Source organism: Pristis pectinata, chromosome 11 (genome assembly GCF_009764475.1).
Source record: "Pristis pectinata isolate sPriPec2 chromosome 11, sPriPec2.1.pri, whole genome shotgun sequence".
Lineage (NCBI taxonomy): Eukaryota > Metazoa > Chordata > Chondrichthyes > Rhinopristiformes > Pristidae > Pristis > Pristis pectinata.
Window position 1 is genome coordinate 38,711,741 of NC_067415.1, and position 16,519 is coordinate 38,728,259.

Consider the following 16,519-nt stretch of genomic DNA (forward strand, 5'->3'; position numbering starts at 1 on the left):
GGGTGCATATATGTTTTTAGTAAAATAGCACAGCTAAATGTGCATCATATGCTAGGATTAAAAACTTTGAAAAGTGTACAAAGTGCCAGTAAGTCCAGTGTGGTAATCCCTGGGTTGGAAATGTAATTACAAGCGGTGCAATACTGCTACTCAAAGCACATCCATCTCTGAGTGCGATAGTTATGGGTTGAAGTACCTCCCTAGGACTTGAAGCACAGGCTAATGATATCATATGTCCCTGTGATGCTGCTGCAAGTAAGGTTTTCATTGCACCTGTGCATACATGTACTCGTGCATATGACAATAAACTCAACTTTGACTTTACCTTGACTTTCATTTCCATCTGTGAACTCAGAGAAAATGACAGGATTCTACCCAAAGTGATCCAGAGCTGCCCAGCAGAGAATGATTCCACCCCAGCACCAACAACCAACTAACACAGCTATAATTAATAACTGCAAGATGCTGTCCACTGTAGAAAACAACACTGCCCAAAACAAATGTCAGTGAAATACTTGGAGCTTGCCAACTAGAATGGGTAAATGTACAAAGCCCAGAATTCCAATGTCCCTTCCCATTTGAACAGAAGAAATAGAAGCAGGTCATGTGACCCTTGAACCTACTCCATCATTTACAATATCATTGATCTTCCTCCTCAAGCATCTACCCCGTCTCCATAACTCTTCTAGCATCCAAAAACCTATTGATCTCTGTTTTGAATACAATCAATGGCTGAGCCTCCGCAGCCCTCTCAGGTAGAGAATTCCTAAGATTCAGCATCCTTTGAGTGAAGAAATTTCTCCTCCTTTCAGTCATGTGCCTTTGCCTTACTTTCAAACTGTGCCCTATATTCTACATACCTTAAGCTGAGAGAAATGTCCTCCTTCCATCTCCTCTGTTGAGCCCACTAAGAACATTGTACATTTCCACAAGGTCAGCCATCATTCATCTACCTTCTAGAGAATAGACTTAACCTACTCACTCTCTCCTCCTATTACAGACACACCATCACTGGAAAATTAATGTAGATACAACCTTCAAACTGACCTCTAGGAAGGAAAAGGCTGTGGTAGGAGATGTGCACTAAATTATCATAACCTTCAAAGTTGTTGCTTGCAATGTGTGCCCCACCACACCCAAAACTTCAAGCCATATTGAACTGTCAAAACAATGAAAGGAAATTGTTAAACATTTTTTAATGTATGTGATGAAACAATTTTATCTAAATTAAAAAGATAAGGAAGCCACAAATGGAATTTCCTCTTGTACATTGTTTTAGCAAAGGCAATGCCCCAACTAAAGGAAAAAGGTTACACTGAAAACTTACATTTGTACGGCACATTTAACAATGAAAAACATCTCAATATCTGGATTATAATAGACATATGATCTTTCTTCAGTAATAAGTAAAGAAACGGGTTTATAACTAATTAAGGACCATGCAGTTTCACTGACTATTCTTTTAGCTCAGTCTCCACAACAAAATGTCATCTTCCTCTTTGCCAGAGCAAAGAGTTTGGACACAGTTCAGTTTCTAATTAACAAAACCATAGTATAAAATACGGTACTTTTGTTTTCAATGGACTTTGAAAGAATCAGTCAATTATTATCACAACGATGACTGGACAGTAGCAGGAAGTTACTCTGGTACTTTCAAAACAATGTTTGATATACTGAACCAATTGTCAAACTGAGTGTTACAGGACTGAAAATGATAACATCACTGATGTGAATATTTTCAAATCTTATTTCCATCTTTGATTAGCAAGGAATTCAAGTCTGTGGAGGGGCCTTAGTCTGAATTTTGTTCTAATTGGTAGTGCCAGGATTAAAAAAAACAAAATACAAAATTAGAACAAAGCAAGTCTGCTGAGCTTGGCAACAAATTGTGGTAACACAGCAAGATCATATAAGCAAATTACTTTTCTACTCATTATTTCCATTCTGCTTTCCAGTTACTATAGAATCTTTCAAAAATTTAGGTCACTTGTAGTATTGGTTGTGCAATGGAAGGCAGGAACAGAAGTAGGTCATTTGGCCCCTTGAGCCTGTTTTACCATCCATGGCTGATCTGTAACCACACATCTGCCTTTGTTCCATAGTATACAGTTCTGTTGCTTAACAAAAATCTATCAATCTGAGATACAAAATTAATGATTGACCAAGCTTAAAAAGCCCTATGGAAGAGTTCAAAAATTCTATCATCCTTTGTGTGCAGAAATGGTTCCTCACCCATTCCTGAAAGGCAAGGCTCTAACGCTTAAGTCCCTTGTCCTAGACGCTCCAACCAGCAGAAATAGTTTCCTCTATCTGCTCTCAGTTCCTCCTAATATCTTTTAAAAATTTGAATCACACTCAACCTACCAAGTTCTGCGGAACAGAACTCTCATTTACATAATCATTCATCATAAATGTAACACTTTGTGTTAAGATTAAATTACAAATTTCCAAAATATAAATGTTATTTTTAATTTATGTTAATTTTTTAAAGTTCTAAATTAATGTTAATTTATGTTATGTTAAAGCTCCTGGTACTATTCTGATAAATGCACGCTACACTCTCTAATGACAATATTTAGTAATTTTGTACATTGATTTTGATATCCTTGTACCCTTCTTTAAATACGTTCTTTTTTTACAGTACTTATAATTTATTTTCTTATGTTTGTTTTTATATAGGAATGTCAGAACAGAAGTAGGCTGCCTAACCCCAAAACCTATTCTACCATTCAATGAAACTGTGTCTGAACCATGACCTAACTCTATATACCCACCTTGTACCCACATCCATTAATAATTTCGGTGATGAAATTCTGTCAGTCTCAGACTTAATATTAACAAATAACCTATTGAGAATTCACATTGATTAAAAAAAAGTTCTAAATGTCTAACTTTCTGTGTAACCTGTAAGTTGGCAGTAAAAATATGTTGGTAATTGGGGGGTGGGGTGGGGTGGGGTGGGGTGGGAAAATGCTGGCCACAGGAGGGGATGAGAGCTTATATTACATATCAGGTGAAAAAAAATTCTTCATTTCAGTAGCTTGACTTGGGAGTAAAACTTTTTGTGTGGTCAGCAAGTGAACTGACCAATAAAACAAAAATTAAAGTTGAAAATGGGGTTGTTGAGATGTGGCGAGGAAAATTTATATTGCACCAATAATTCAAGTTTAATTAAATTTGTAAAGGTTTGGCTGTTGTAAAGTCAATAATAGGATTTGTTTTAACATAGACCCAGACTACTATTCAGTCTTCAGGGCCGTTGAATGCTAAAACTGATCTCAAGCAAGCACATAAAATCACAAGTCATAATCCCATGCTGCTGCTTGGTCACAAACTGAATGAATAAAAGACTGTTACAAATTCCAGCATTTGTGCCATCAAAAACATGACTAAGAATGTGTGTGTCTGGTTATATGCGGTCAACATAAATCAAGTTTCACACAAGTGACCATCAGTAATGATTTGGTTTACCAGGATAGCCCTCCACCCACGAACATTGTGCAACTACTGCTATACACCATTGCTCACACCTACACACTTCTAACTTCTACAAGACAAAGCAAAAGTTTGGACCAAACAATCACATACCTTACGAGTCATTGGTTTCCAACTCAATGAGTTTCCATCAGAGAGATCTGAAATGGAAATGTTGTCATTCAGGGGAGCTTTGCTGTTAAATAACAACCACATAATGCAGACTAGACACAAGCCCTCCTCTAGCATATCTGATCTCTCTTAGAACACTATCTTTTAGTCTGTTGAATATTTTTTCTAAAACACTTACTGACTCACACTTAGTAATAAAATAGTGGACTGAATGTTAAATGTTTACTGTCTCAAGCTTACATGATGTACAAGTTCTGGAGCCAAAACAAACAAGGACTTCCTTTCCCCCGGCACTGAATTTCCTCACTGGCCAAAGGTCAACTTTAAACAGAGTGCATCATAGACAAAGTATAAGAGCAAAATATGTGCTCAGTCTCTGGCGGGTAACATTATGCAGCCTGTCTACTATGTCGATGTTGTGGTATCCTATGGAAAGATATACTGAGAACAAGGAAAGCACTAAAATACAATGGAATAGCATGGTGGAAAATGGAAAAGTAAAAATGTATTCACATCTTGGTATTTAACATTTTGGCATAGAGTTTCAACTATGGATGTGAGCAGGAAATTGTGAACAAAGTACAACCAAAATTGCACTGGTTAACTTGGATTTTGTGTTTCAACCATGCAATATATTCCAAAAACTAGAACAAGTAGGCAGCATAACTATTGCTTATCTTCCTTTAAAAATCAATTATTGATTTTTAAATCCATGCAGAATGATAAGCTAGTGGATCTGAAAATGCACTTAATACAAAAGAATCATTTTTATAAGGATGTCCAGTCCTCCACTCATGAATGTCTACTATAAACTGAGGTAACCACAATAAATCATTTAATAGTCCCATTGGTGTAAATAATACAAATTAATTTAGAAAATAATTATATAAGAACCCTTAGCAGAAAGCATTGCGTTCTGGTGCACTGAAGAAAATGAATGCAATTTGAGAAACTTTGAGCCTGCATATTCAATGGAATCTTCGAACATCTGGAAGTGATCAGTTGGCAAGTCCCATTCAAGTGAATTGAATAATAAAAGATTAACTGTGATATTGGGAGTTTTGGGAGAACTCATTTCCACTTAAAATTTTATGAATTTTGTGTGGTGATTCTCCCTGTATTACACTGATGCAACCAGCAGAAACTCAACCCCTTTGCAAGTTGTACTAGTGGGGAGAATAGGACTACCACAACCATCAAGCAGCTATAGCAAAAGATAATATTGCTACCAAAATGCAGCCAAAAGAGTGGGTTCCATTAATATACATTGAAGAATTAACCCAAATTAAATGCTCAATACTAGTGTAGCACTTAAACCCATTACCTTCTTCGTGAGGTGAAAGTGCTATAATTGAGCCCGTTTGGTAATTGCAAAACAAAATAATTGAAACGTAGAACAGGTTTTCTATTTTCCCAATGTAGGGTTTACAAAAATTGAAAGATATGAATTACTAACACCATTGAACAAATTTAAAAATGTAGGAAATATATCTTAATTACTGCAAACAATTACTAGCCATCATTGGTCCAAATCAATCTCAGCAAATAACACAATGATTACCACAAAATCTGTTAAGAACTACTTATAAGTGGAAGCATCAGCACCATTTGTGAGGTGGTTATCTATCACAAGATATTTTACATAAATGATAAGAATACATCTACCCATGCTGATTTTAACAGCTATTTCTGAATGTACTTTCATTCTGGAAACATTTTACATAGCACTTTCATATGAAAATTAACGTGGGATTGAACTTTCATTTCTTTGACACACTTTCCTTTCCTATATTTATTCTCACGACATAGACTCAATGGGTTGATTGCCTTCCCATTTTGCTGGTTTAAACAACAATCCCATCAATCCATTCCCCCATTTCTTTTCCTGAAACCTATTCTATCGCACATGCCTATCAACTCCGCACCCAATCTTCAAACCACCCTGCGACACTAGGGGTAATTTACAGTAGCCAATTACTCTACTAACCATCACATATTTAGCATGTGGGAGGAAACCCACATGGCCACAGGGAGAACATGCAAACTGCATGCACCCGAGGTTAGGATTGAACTTGGGTTGCCAAAACTAAGGCAGCATTTCTACCATCTACACTACTGTCATATAGCATACAGAGCAATCTTCTCAGTGCCACCAGCCAGGAAAAGCCATACAACACATAAATCAGTACTGTAGTTAGTTAATTTATGTGGTGAGAAATCATGTGCACTCTGGAGTCAAATTTCTAGTACATATTCCTGAGAACAAGATTCTCTTGAGTACAGTACTATGTGGGTATTGTGTTGCTTATATGGTCAAAGTTACAGTATATTAGTACAATTTATATTATCAAATACCCCCAACAAAATAACACCACTTAGTTCAAATACTGTCCCTCTCTTCAGCCACCATTCCTTTATCTCCCAAGAACAACTACGCACCCGGAAAGGCCAGCAAATCACCAAGAACATAAGAAAATATAGAGGCGAATGACCAAGTATAGGCCATACAGATTCTCAAGTCTGTATCATTCGATGAGATTATGCTCATCCTTCACTCAACCCCACTTTTCTGCTTAATCCCCATCGCCTCGGAGGTCTTCATGTCAAAAAATCTATCAAGCACAACCCTAAACACCGTCATTTCTTAGCCCCATGGATTAGAGGATTCTAATAACTCAGAGCCCTTCGTATCCTTAAGTTCCCTGAGTTTGGACTATACTTGGGAGAAATGCAAAAGTAAACATTAAAATTTGTAAATGTTGAAGGATTATGAACTGAAGTCTTCTGTAATTTACTTGATTACAATATGGAATGAGGGATTACGGTATACCAAATTGGCTAGTTTTTTTTTGTTTTCTGATAAACCCAGGGCACTGATAGTAGTAGACAGATGGAGCAGAAGAAAGGCAATTGGAAAGGCACTTCTCGATTTTACTCTCTCCTGGTCTTAAGTTAACTAGATTTTCAATGATATATCAGAAACTAAATCCTGATTGAAATCTAAGTAACCAGTAGCAACAAACAAGGTGACGAAGGAACTCAACGAATCAGGCAGCATCTGTGGAGGGAAATGAACAGTTGACGTTTTGGGTGGAGACTCTTCATCTGGACTCCTTTGTTTTGTTGCTCCAGATTCTAGCATCTGCAGTCTTGTATCTCTAAATAACCAGTATCCTGTTTGTGTAACAGTACGGATTGAAACCAGTTCCTCTCGACTATGTTGGTTTATGCCTACCCATTTAATATCTATGCTCCTTGCCTGATATCCTGGGTACCAAAGAGAAATCATCCCTGCAAATTGGGCACGTATTCCCTTATCTCTAATCAAGGAGGACAGCAATATGGTTGGAAACAGGAGCTGCTGATTAATTGAGCTTGCCCATTCTAACTACAGCTTCCCCAATATTTTGACAGTTCCCATAACTTGTTTCAATGGCTAAAGTTTTGTTGACTCAGCAAACAATACCATGCTGGAGGAATATCAGGAAGGAAACAGTCTTGCAATTATCAGCAACAAGACCATATTTGTTTCCACATAATCATATTTCTTAATTGCTTTAAATGTAGACCCACAAGTATTTTTCCCCCCATTTTCTTTTGGAAACAAAATATTCCAGACTTCAGCTGAAGAATGGTATTGTGCAATCTTTTAATTGTGGTCAGCATGATGCCATAAACAAGATTACCAACTCATAGTATCACATCTTCTGTCCCCCTGTGCATTGCAAGAAAACAAAGGAGAGAGAAAATTATTCAGCAATAACACAAATAGACAAGAACTTGACTTCAATGTTGGCAGCTGGTAATATCCAACTTATCTGTGGGAAACAGCTTCCTATTTACTCCACAGAAACAGAAATTCCCATGCTTACAGATTCTAATAAACATCCTTGATTTTCAATTCATTTTTGTTCAATATCATAAAAGACTACATACAATATGTATCATAGAAGGGTATATAAACAAATAGCTATAGCACACTTACATTTACATAGAGTGGATAACATCCAACAGTTGTGGAATTATTAGGAAGGATATACAACACAGAGCGATGCCTGGATTTTAAGTTTACATTACAGAGTTGATTACGGAAACTACTATTGCACTCCCTGCAACATGCAAGTTTAAGGGATCATCTGATCAATATTGTCAAGTTGAAGGGGAACTGATAGAAACTATTTTTTGCTTTTTGGGGAGTTTCAGACCAGACAACGCAGGCTGACAGTTAGACCCTGGTCTGCCAAGAGCTTGTCTATACATGCAGGAAGACCAGGGAACTATTCCAAATTTGGCATTCTGGCCCATTGCTAATTTTAAATCTGAAACTGGCAAGTTCCCATTACCCTTGGTATTGAAGTACACGGGGAATAAACAGACGCAGACAAAGCTAGATCAGAGATCAGCCACAATTTCAATGAATGGCAGAGGAGGTTTGATAGATTAAATGGCCTATATCTGTGCCCTTATTCTAAACTTGGCAAAATCTCTCAGAAAACATTAAAAAGTACAATTGTCTTTAGATATTAGAAGCCAATAGAGCACTTGAACTCATTTTAATTTGTAGTTACATCACAACCAACGTGGAAGGAGGAACACCAGTCTTTCTCTTGGAGATGGTCACTCAACACTAAACTAATCTGGGATCCACTATAATTGTTCAATTAGTGTTGCTCTATTAGTGTCCCACCTTTACGATGGTGATGGAATTATACAGTGTTTTATGATAAATGTTCTGCTGAATCAACAAATACCTTGATACCATGGATCACAATAAACTGAGAACAGGTCAGCGACCTATTTCCAGCACTCAGGCACAGACAGAGCAACACAGGGATAATGTCACATTCTGTCAGGGCACAAATCTGGCCTTTATAGTCCAGTGCCCATCATATAATCACACAAGTTTTTCTTTCCCTTAAAGTTGACAGAAAGAAAAATCCAGTGACTTCAGGGGTGTATACCCAATCCTAACATTGGTTTAGGGTTGGGTATACCCCACTGGTTTAACATTGTTGCAGTTATACAAAATATTGGTGAAACTGCATTTAGAGTACTATGTACAATTCTGGTTGTCACACTACAGGAAGGATGTGGTATCAATAGAGAGAGTGCAGAAGAGATACACCTGGATGTTGCCCTGGAATGGAGGGCAGTAGTTATCAAGGAGAGATTGCATAGGCTGGGTGTATTCTCACTGGAACATGGGAGGTGGAGGGGTGACCTTGTAATGGTCTACAAAATTATGAGAAGCATAGATAAGATAGAGAGTAAGATTCCACCCCACCTGCACCCCCCCCCACCCCTCCCAAGGGCAGGGGAGCCTAAAACTAGAAGGCAAGGGTTTAAGGTGAGAGAGGAGAAATTTAAAGGAGATCTGAGGGGTACATTTTTTCACACAAAGGGTGGTGAATAGTTGTAACAAGCTGCCAGAGGAGGTGGTGGATGAGAAACTAATACAACATTTAAAAAGCATATCTGCAGGTACGGATAGGAAAGAAGTAGAGGGATATGAGCCTAATGCAGGCAAATGGGATTAGTGTAGAAAGGTATCATGGTCAGCATTTCTGTGCTGTACATTTCTATTATTCTATGAACATTCCAGTAGGAATGTGGATATCGCCACTCATTGTCTCTGATGAAAGGGTGGGAAACAAACATTTTTTAAAAATTAAGGAATTTTAAACAGCACAGTTCTTTCGCAAAGCAGCAGCTGAACATTAACCAAGTGGATTTCTTCTTTAAGTAAAAAAAGACCAACAGCACTGTTCAGATCACCAGCTAAACATGAACTCTGAGTGTGCACCAGAGGCTGAGTTCCATATCATTTAACTCCATCACTGAGGCATACAAGAGGATAGGCTTTAGAATAAATATTCGTAATAAACTAATAGTCTCTGGCAACTTTACCCTCAGCACAATATTACCCTTGCAATAAAGATCCGTGATTAAAAAACCTGGAAAGTATGGAGCACTTTCCATTTCTCATGAGCCAGATTTCTTTGAAGGCAAACGTAAGTGATGAAATTCATCATCCCCTCCACTTCATCTTCAGAGCCTTTGGCGATTTGAGGAAAAGATCTTCGAAGATCAAGGCCTCAAACCCAGCACTCTCATAACTTACAGGGTCACAGTGATCCTCACTCGCCTGGACACTTTGACAATGTGGATCATCAATAACAGGCACATCAACGTAATGGAGAAGTGCCAGCAAAGCTGTCCCTGCAATATCCTCTGTATCCACTGGCAGGTCAGGCGTACCAGTGTCTTCTCCCAACACATCCCGGGCAGAAGGATTGTGAATACACACAGGTGACCCACATCCTTCACGTGCCTGACACTAGACTCCAAAAGAGCCAAAAACTCCAAGCTTCTCCGCGATAATTACCAAGAGAGCAGAGGAAACGTTTCCAAGAATGCTCTCAAATCCGCCTTGAAAAAGAATGCAACATCCTCTAACTCTTGGGGATCCCTGCCCGTGGCTGAACATAAATAGACAACGTCTGGGATGGCACTGAGCATCTCCTGTGGGCAGAGCACAAGGAGATCAATTGGAAGTGGAAGAAAGAGCACATACCCAACCGTGTACCCTGGCGAGTGCCACCCGGCCAGGTGGCAGAGGCTGGGGAACCTACAACGGGTTCAGCCACCTCAGGACCCCCAGAGCTGAGTGGCTGTAAATCACTCTGCAAGACGGCAGTAACTTCTCAACTCTTTAAATATGTCGCTGAAAAGTAGCAAACTAAACTGACATTTTTTTTGGAAACGCCTCCCATTCCAATCCGTATCCAGAAGCATGCCATTAATGTCTCATCTTCTCCACAAACTCTGCCCAACAGTTCCGCGCCCGAAATCTGCACTTACCACGTGTAGTCGGAACTGCTATCTCTGGAGGAAGGGAAGAGACCGGACCCCGGACCCTCGACGCCCCCAGTCCCACCACTGAGATGAACCGAGATTTCGTAATGTTCTTCGCTGCACGTCAGCCGCTGCACCTCCCCTCTCTCAGGCTGCAGCCGCTGCGCCTCCCCTCTCCCAGGCTGCAGCCGCGTGCTCCCGGGTCTGCGTCTGTCTCCGGGCTGTCCGCCCACTCGCCCTCCACAGGCTGCAGGTTCTGCCCGCGGGATTTTCGTCACTGACATCTGCCCAAGGTACTGTCAAATTAAGATCCCACTCTACTTTTCTATTTGAAGTTTTCCCGGTTTGACAAAGTTACATTATTTCAGGGCAATTCAGTGAAAACATGTTAAATAGTGAGTAGCACCATTCATAGTCGTTATAATTCCATTAAAATGTTTGTTCAGTCCTGCATGTAATATGGAAAAAATACAAGGTAGTAAAATAATTATTTAACTATTGCGAAAGACTTCCAGAACAAACTCGTGACTCAAACCACTTGAAAATTATTAGGTCTTCCTGACTGGTTTCAATATTTCAGCACTGTTTTCATTTTCGGAAGTCGAGATGGACAAGTTGCTTAAAAACAAACGGTTAGAGGAACTCAGCAAGTCAGGCAGCATCTGTAGAAGGAAATGGACAGTCGACGTTTCGGGTGGAGACCCTTTATCTGGATTAGTTTCTGTTCCTCCAGCGGATTGTTTTGTTCCAGATTCCAGCATCTGCAGTCTCTTGTGTCTCCTGCTCAGTAACAATTAGGCATACTTATAACAAAAAAGAGTTATGCAGGATAACACCAAGAAACTTTAAAACCTACGAAGTCCAGGTGAAGTCTACATTGGGAATTATACAGCTTATATTCTGAATTTCATACTAGTAAAATGTGAAGTAGCAAGTTTCAACAAGTTCTGGAAAGAGATATCTGGAAAGTTCTGGGGAGATTGCAGCATGCTGTCGTGCAGAGGGACTTGGGAGTGCTTGTGCATGAATCGCAGAAGGTTGGTTTGTAGGTGCAATGGGTATCAAGAAGGCAAATGGAGCAATGGCCTTCATTGCTAGAGGGACTGACTCAGTAAAGTAGTCACCTAATCTGCACTTGGTCTCAGCGATGTAGGGGAGACCTCATCAAGAGCACCGAATGCAATAGACAAGGTCGAAGGAGGTGCATGTGAAACTCTGCCTCTTTCTCAGCTGCGCTCCATATCAAAGAGTTTCTTGTCAGTGTTTCAGCTTCTCTGACACCTTGGAGGGCTTCGTGAGCTGAAAGGATCAGATTGGATTATGGATGCTATTCTGCACCCTCATTGTCAAAGACCTGCTCATCAAGGGGCCAGTTTGACCTTCAATTCTACAATGGAATTAACAATGGAATTAAATATTAGACACTGTGTATAAAGGGAAGGCGATGTGGTGCAGGTCCCCCTTTTACACCATCACCTAAGACAACATTTTCCCCTTCATAAAGTTGTACAGCACAGAGATGGGCCCTTCAGCCCATCTGGCCCATGCCAACTATGCTACCTATCTACGCTATTCCCATTTGCCTGCATTATCCTGGTGAATCTCCTCTGCACTCTCTCTATTGCTACTACATCCTTCCTGTTGTGTGGTGACCAGACTGCACACAATACTCCAAGTGCAGCCTGACCGATGTTTTGTATAGCTGCAGGATAACATTCCAACTCTTATACTCAATGCCTCGGCCTATCAAATGCCTTCTTCACTACCCTATCCACCTGCGTCAACATTTTCAGGGAGCTATGAATTGTACCTTAAGGTCCCTTTGTACATTAACACTTGTGAGGTCCTTACCTTTCACTGTATATCTTTTACGGAATTCCTCCCCCTCCTTTACACTGTTGATATATATATTGATATATGGTATATGTTTAGGTAATTTGTTTGTATATGCTGTAAATTGTTGGTGTTACTGAACACATTAAAACACTTTTTTGACCAATGTTTGGTTCTGCATTTAACTCTAAACAAAATATTTATAGCTTCAAGCAAGTTTTGAGATGAGACATTAAACTGGGATTCCTCTGCCCAACCAGATTTAAAGTATTCAAGGACACTTGGAGTTCACGAGTGAAATTTCCCTCTCAACACAAACAATATCACCACAAACAGAATCATTTGTCTAAATTGTGGGGTTGACTGCTATATTTGCTTGTATAACAGCATTAATTACACTTAAAAAGTAATCCATTGACTGGGAAATACTTAAGCTGTAGCTAAGTGTAAATTGCTTTCCTTTCTTAAAACAACATACAATATTACTACTGGTAATAGATACATTTTCCTTGCGTAAATTTTCCATAAAAAGGCAACTACAATACCTTGTATATTTTGTCATTGTTTTAAATGTATTGGTCTTAGTAATTATAATTCAAGGCTAACTTATACAGGCAGGTATTGGAAATGTGTCTTTATTTACGTTATCACTTTATGTGGTCAAAGGTAAATAAACTTAATCAGGCATATTGTTTTCTTACCAGTTTTTTTAGATTTTTATATTTTCCAATTAGTTTTAAGACAGGAGCATCATTGCAATTTAGATATTCATAATTATTAGCAATAAAAATTGAGCTCATTAGTTGTGTTTTGCCCAGTAACAGATGTGAGAAATATTTATAGCTAAGTAGACCACAGAATCTGATGCTTATCACATGAGGCCAGATTGAAGCAGAATCAGATTTATTATCACTGACTTATATGATGTGAACCTTATTGTTTAGCAGCAGCAGTACAGTGCAAAGACATAAAATTACTATAAATTACAAAAATAAATAATTAGTGCAAAAAAAAGGAATAAAGAGGTAGTGTTCATGGACCATTCAGAAATCTGATGGCGGAGTGGAAGAAGCTGTTTTAATTCAATCACACAAGTTTATGAGTATTAAGATTCTCTGTTAGATTACATTTCTGGCTTATTGCTGGTGAAAGGAGTATAATGTAAGCTGCGGTAACAGGCTTTGTTTCTTGGGTCTGTGACTGCGGCTAGGCTTTTAGACCTGAAAAACCTGGAAAACTTCTCACCCATGCGAAGTTTTCATCATACATATGAACGATACAAAATATTTTCACTATATCCCTCTTTTGTAAAGAAGTTACATACTTTGGTGTGGTGTTTCCACAGCATTTTAGGTAGCAGGTGTGATTTCACCTGTGAAGAATGCCTCAACTAAATTTCTAGAAAAATAGAAAATAATAGTAGGAGTAGGCCATAAGGCCCCTTGAGCCTGGTTCACCATTCAATATGATCATGGCTGCTCTCTATCTTAACACCATATTCCTGCTCTCTTTCCATAACCCTTTCAATAGATGACCCTTCTCCAGAATCATAGATGACCCTTCTCATCCCTCCCACAACCTATTTGTCCCACTGCCATCTGGAAGCGGTACCGGAGCATCTGGGCCAGAACTACTTGACTGTACAACAGTATTTTCCCCCAGGCTGTCAGGCTCCTGAATACCCTGGAGGCAGTCGCAGACAAATGCCACGTCAAAAGTCCTGGTTTGCACAACGGTGTATAAGAACCTTGGCTGCTGCTGAACATGTTTATACAATTAGTGCAATACAGTGAGATCTGTATTTTCTTCGTTCAACTCGGTTTTGCACTAACTCTACACTAAATTTGTATTCTTTATATACCGTTTTTTGCACTATTTGTACTTGCACAATTTTTTTTGTCTGCGTTTATTGTATGTCTTCTGTTTTATGTATGTCCTCTGTTGTGTGATTCTGGGGGAAACGACATTTCATTCTTCCATGTGTTTTTATAGCATATGGGTGAATGACAATAAAGTAACTTGAACCTTGAACCTTTTGTGTCCAGAAATTATCTACCTTCACTGTCTTCTGTAGTAAAGAATCCCACAGATTCAACCCTCTTTGGGTGAAGAAATTTCCCCCTCATCTCAGTCCTAAACATCTTACCCTGTATCCCGAGATTGTGACCCCTTCTTCTAGACCACCCTGCCGGGGAAACAAACCCTTGATCCTGTCAGGATCAGAATCAGGTTTATTATCACTGACATATGTTGTGAAATTTGTTGTTTTGTGGCAGCAGTATAGTGCAAGACAAAAATTACGAGAATGTAGTGACTCACCGTCCGAGCGAGCGAACCGGCTCGGCGGTCAGGTCGCACATCATCCGAGCGGCGAGGCCCAAGATGGCGCTGGGCCTTTGTCTTCCCCGAGCGACGGGGAGAACCCGCGTGCGGGAAAAGTTTGATGACGTAGCACATACATCGTTTCCGTTTTCGGTGGGCGGGAACCGTTCCTCTTAAAAGGCCCGCGCAAGGCGGGAAAATAAATCAGTTTTTGTTTTGCAGCCCACGACTAGTGTCTTGCTTTCACATTGCGGTAGCAGCCGCTACATTGGTGACCCCAACGGTCCAAACGGATTTTGGACCTGCACAATGGACGACAACGCAGCAGCCAACGCAGTGGCACTCAAGCTGCCCACCTTTTGGACGCTTCAGCCCAGTGTCTGGTTCGACCAGGCTGAAGCACAATTCCAACTACGGCAGATCACCTACAACACCACAAAGTACTACCATGTGGTCAGCTCTCTGGACCAGGAGACAGCTGCCCAGGTCGGAGACTTCATCCAGTCTCCTCCGGAGGAGGATAAGTACCCAGCTTTCAAAGACCTTCTTATTCAGACCTTCGGCCTCTCCCGTCGCGAGCGCGCCGCCCGCCTGCTTCATCTCGACGGCCTGGGGGACCGATCCCCATTGGCCCTAATGAACAAGATGCTGGCCTTGGCTGAGGGACACAAGCCTTGCCTAATATTCAAGCAGGCCTTCCTCGAACAACTACCCGATGACATTCACCTGCTGTTGGCCGACGCCAATTTCAGCAACCCACATGAGGTAGCTGCCCGGGCAGATGTCCTGTGGAAGGCCAAACGCAAGAGCAGGTCGTCCGTTGGCCAAATCGCCAGGCCACGAGCCCAACGCCTACCTAAACCAGTCCCAGCAACCGAGCGACCACACCCCAGAAACACAGACGACGACACTGGCGACCAGCTGTGTTCCCACCGTCGGGTGGGGCGCAGAGGCCCGTCGATGCCGCCCACCCTGCAAGTTTCAGGGAAACACCAGGGCCAGCCGCCGCTGATGGCTACGGCGGCTGGCCGCCAACACAGCCTCCTATTCATTCGGGACAAGCAGTCCGGGCGTCGTTTCCTTGTCGATTCCGGAGCAGAGGTCAGTATTTTGCCCCTGACTGGCCGCAACACTCGTAACAGGCAACAAGGTCCTGTACTCAATACCGCAAACAGCACAATGATACGGACTTTCGGTACCCGTACAGTTCAATTACAATTCGGCGACAGCCGTTTTACCTGGAACTTTACCCTTGCCACTGTCACCCGGCCACTCCTGGGAGCCGATTTCCTTTGGGCCCACAGCCTGTTAGTCGACCTGCGAGGGAAGCGGCTAGTGCACTCCAGAACTTTCCAAACCTACCCCCTGGGAGAAGCCAGCCTACCAGCCCCGCACCTGGACTCTGTTTCCCTGTCTGGCAACGAGTTCACCAAGCTCCTAGCTGAGTTCCCATCAGTTTTGGCACCTCAGTTTACAAATTCGATGCCCAAACACGAGGTGCAGCACCACATCATTACCACAGGGCCACCCCTTGATGCCCGAGCACGACGACTACCTCCAGACAAGAGCCGCCTGGCAAAGGAAGAGTTCCGCCGCATGGAGGAGCTGGGGATCGTTCGCAGGTCAGACAGCCCCTGGGCCTCCCCCCTGCACATGGTCCCCAAAGCCAGCAGCGGGTGGAGGCCCTGCGGCTGAATGACGCCACCACCCCAGACCACTACCCCGTCCCTCACATCCAGGACTTCGCGGCGAACCTACACAGGGCCCACATCTTCTCCAAGGTGGACCTCGTCCAGGGATACCACCAAATCCCGGTCCACCCTGACGACATCCCCAAAACTGTGCTTATCACTCCATTTGGCCTCTTTGAATTCCTTCGAATGCCGTTCAGCCTTAAGAACGC

The 16,519-nt window shown here is 41.3% G+C and overlaps 1 protein-coding gene and 1 long non-coding RNA gene across 12 annotated transcripts in view; one reads left to right on the top strand and one right to left on the bottom strand.

The window, feature by feature from the left end:
- LOC127576182 (interleukin-1 receptor type 1-like) overlaps positions 1–10,820 on the bottom strand; it is a 50,078-nt gene extending 39,258 nt beyond the window's left edge. For 3 of the 11 annotated variants that reach the window (XM_052026580.1, XM_052026578.1, XM_052026585.1), the window contains exons 1-2: positions 10,468–10,593; positions 3,589–3,635 (exon numbers count right to left, since the gene is read on the bottom strand). Coding sequence is in view for 4 of the 11 variants with exons in the window: in XM_052026574.1 (XP_051882534.1) it covers positions 10,468–10,745 (278 nt within the window). In the remaining 7 variants the exon portion in view is untranslated. Of the gene's footprint in view, positions 1–1,047; positions 1,160–3,588; positions 3,636–10,180; positions 10,198–10,355; positions 10,444–10,467 lie in introns of those variants that run through there. The other 8 variants (XM_052026584.1, XM_052026577.1, XM_052026583.1 and 5 more) reach the window with 7 other exon arrangements.
- Positions 10,640–16,519, top strand: part of LOC127576184 (uncharacterized) — a 49,987-nt gene continuing 44,107 nt past the window's right edge. Inside the window, exon 1 of the long non-coding RNA XR_007957176.1 lies at positions 10,640–10,754. This is a non-coding gene — a long non-coding RNA (uncharacterized LOC127576184). The remainder of the gene's footprint in view (positions 10,755–16,519) is intronic.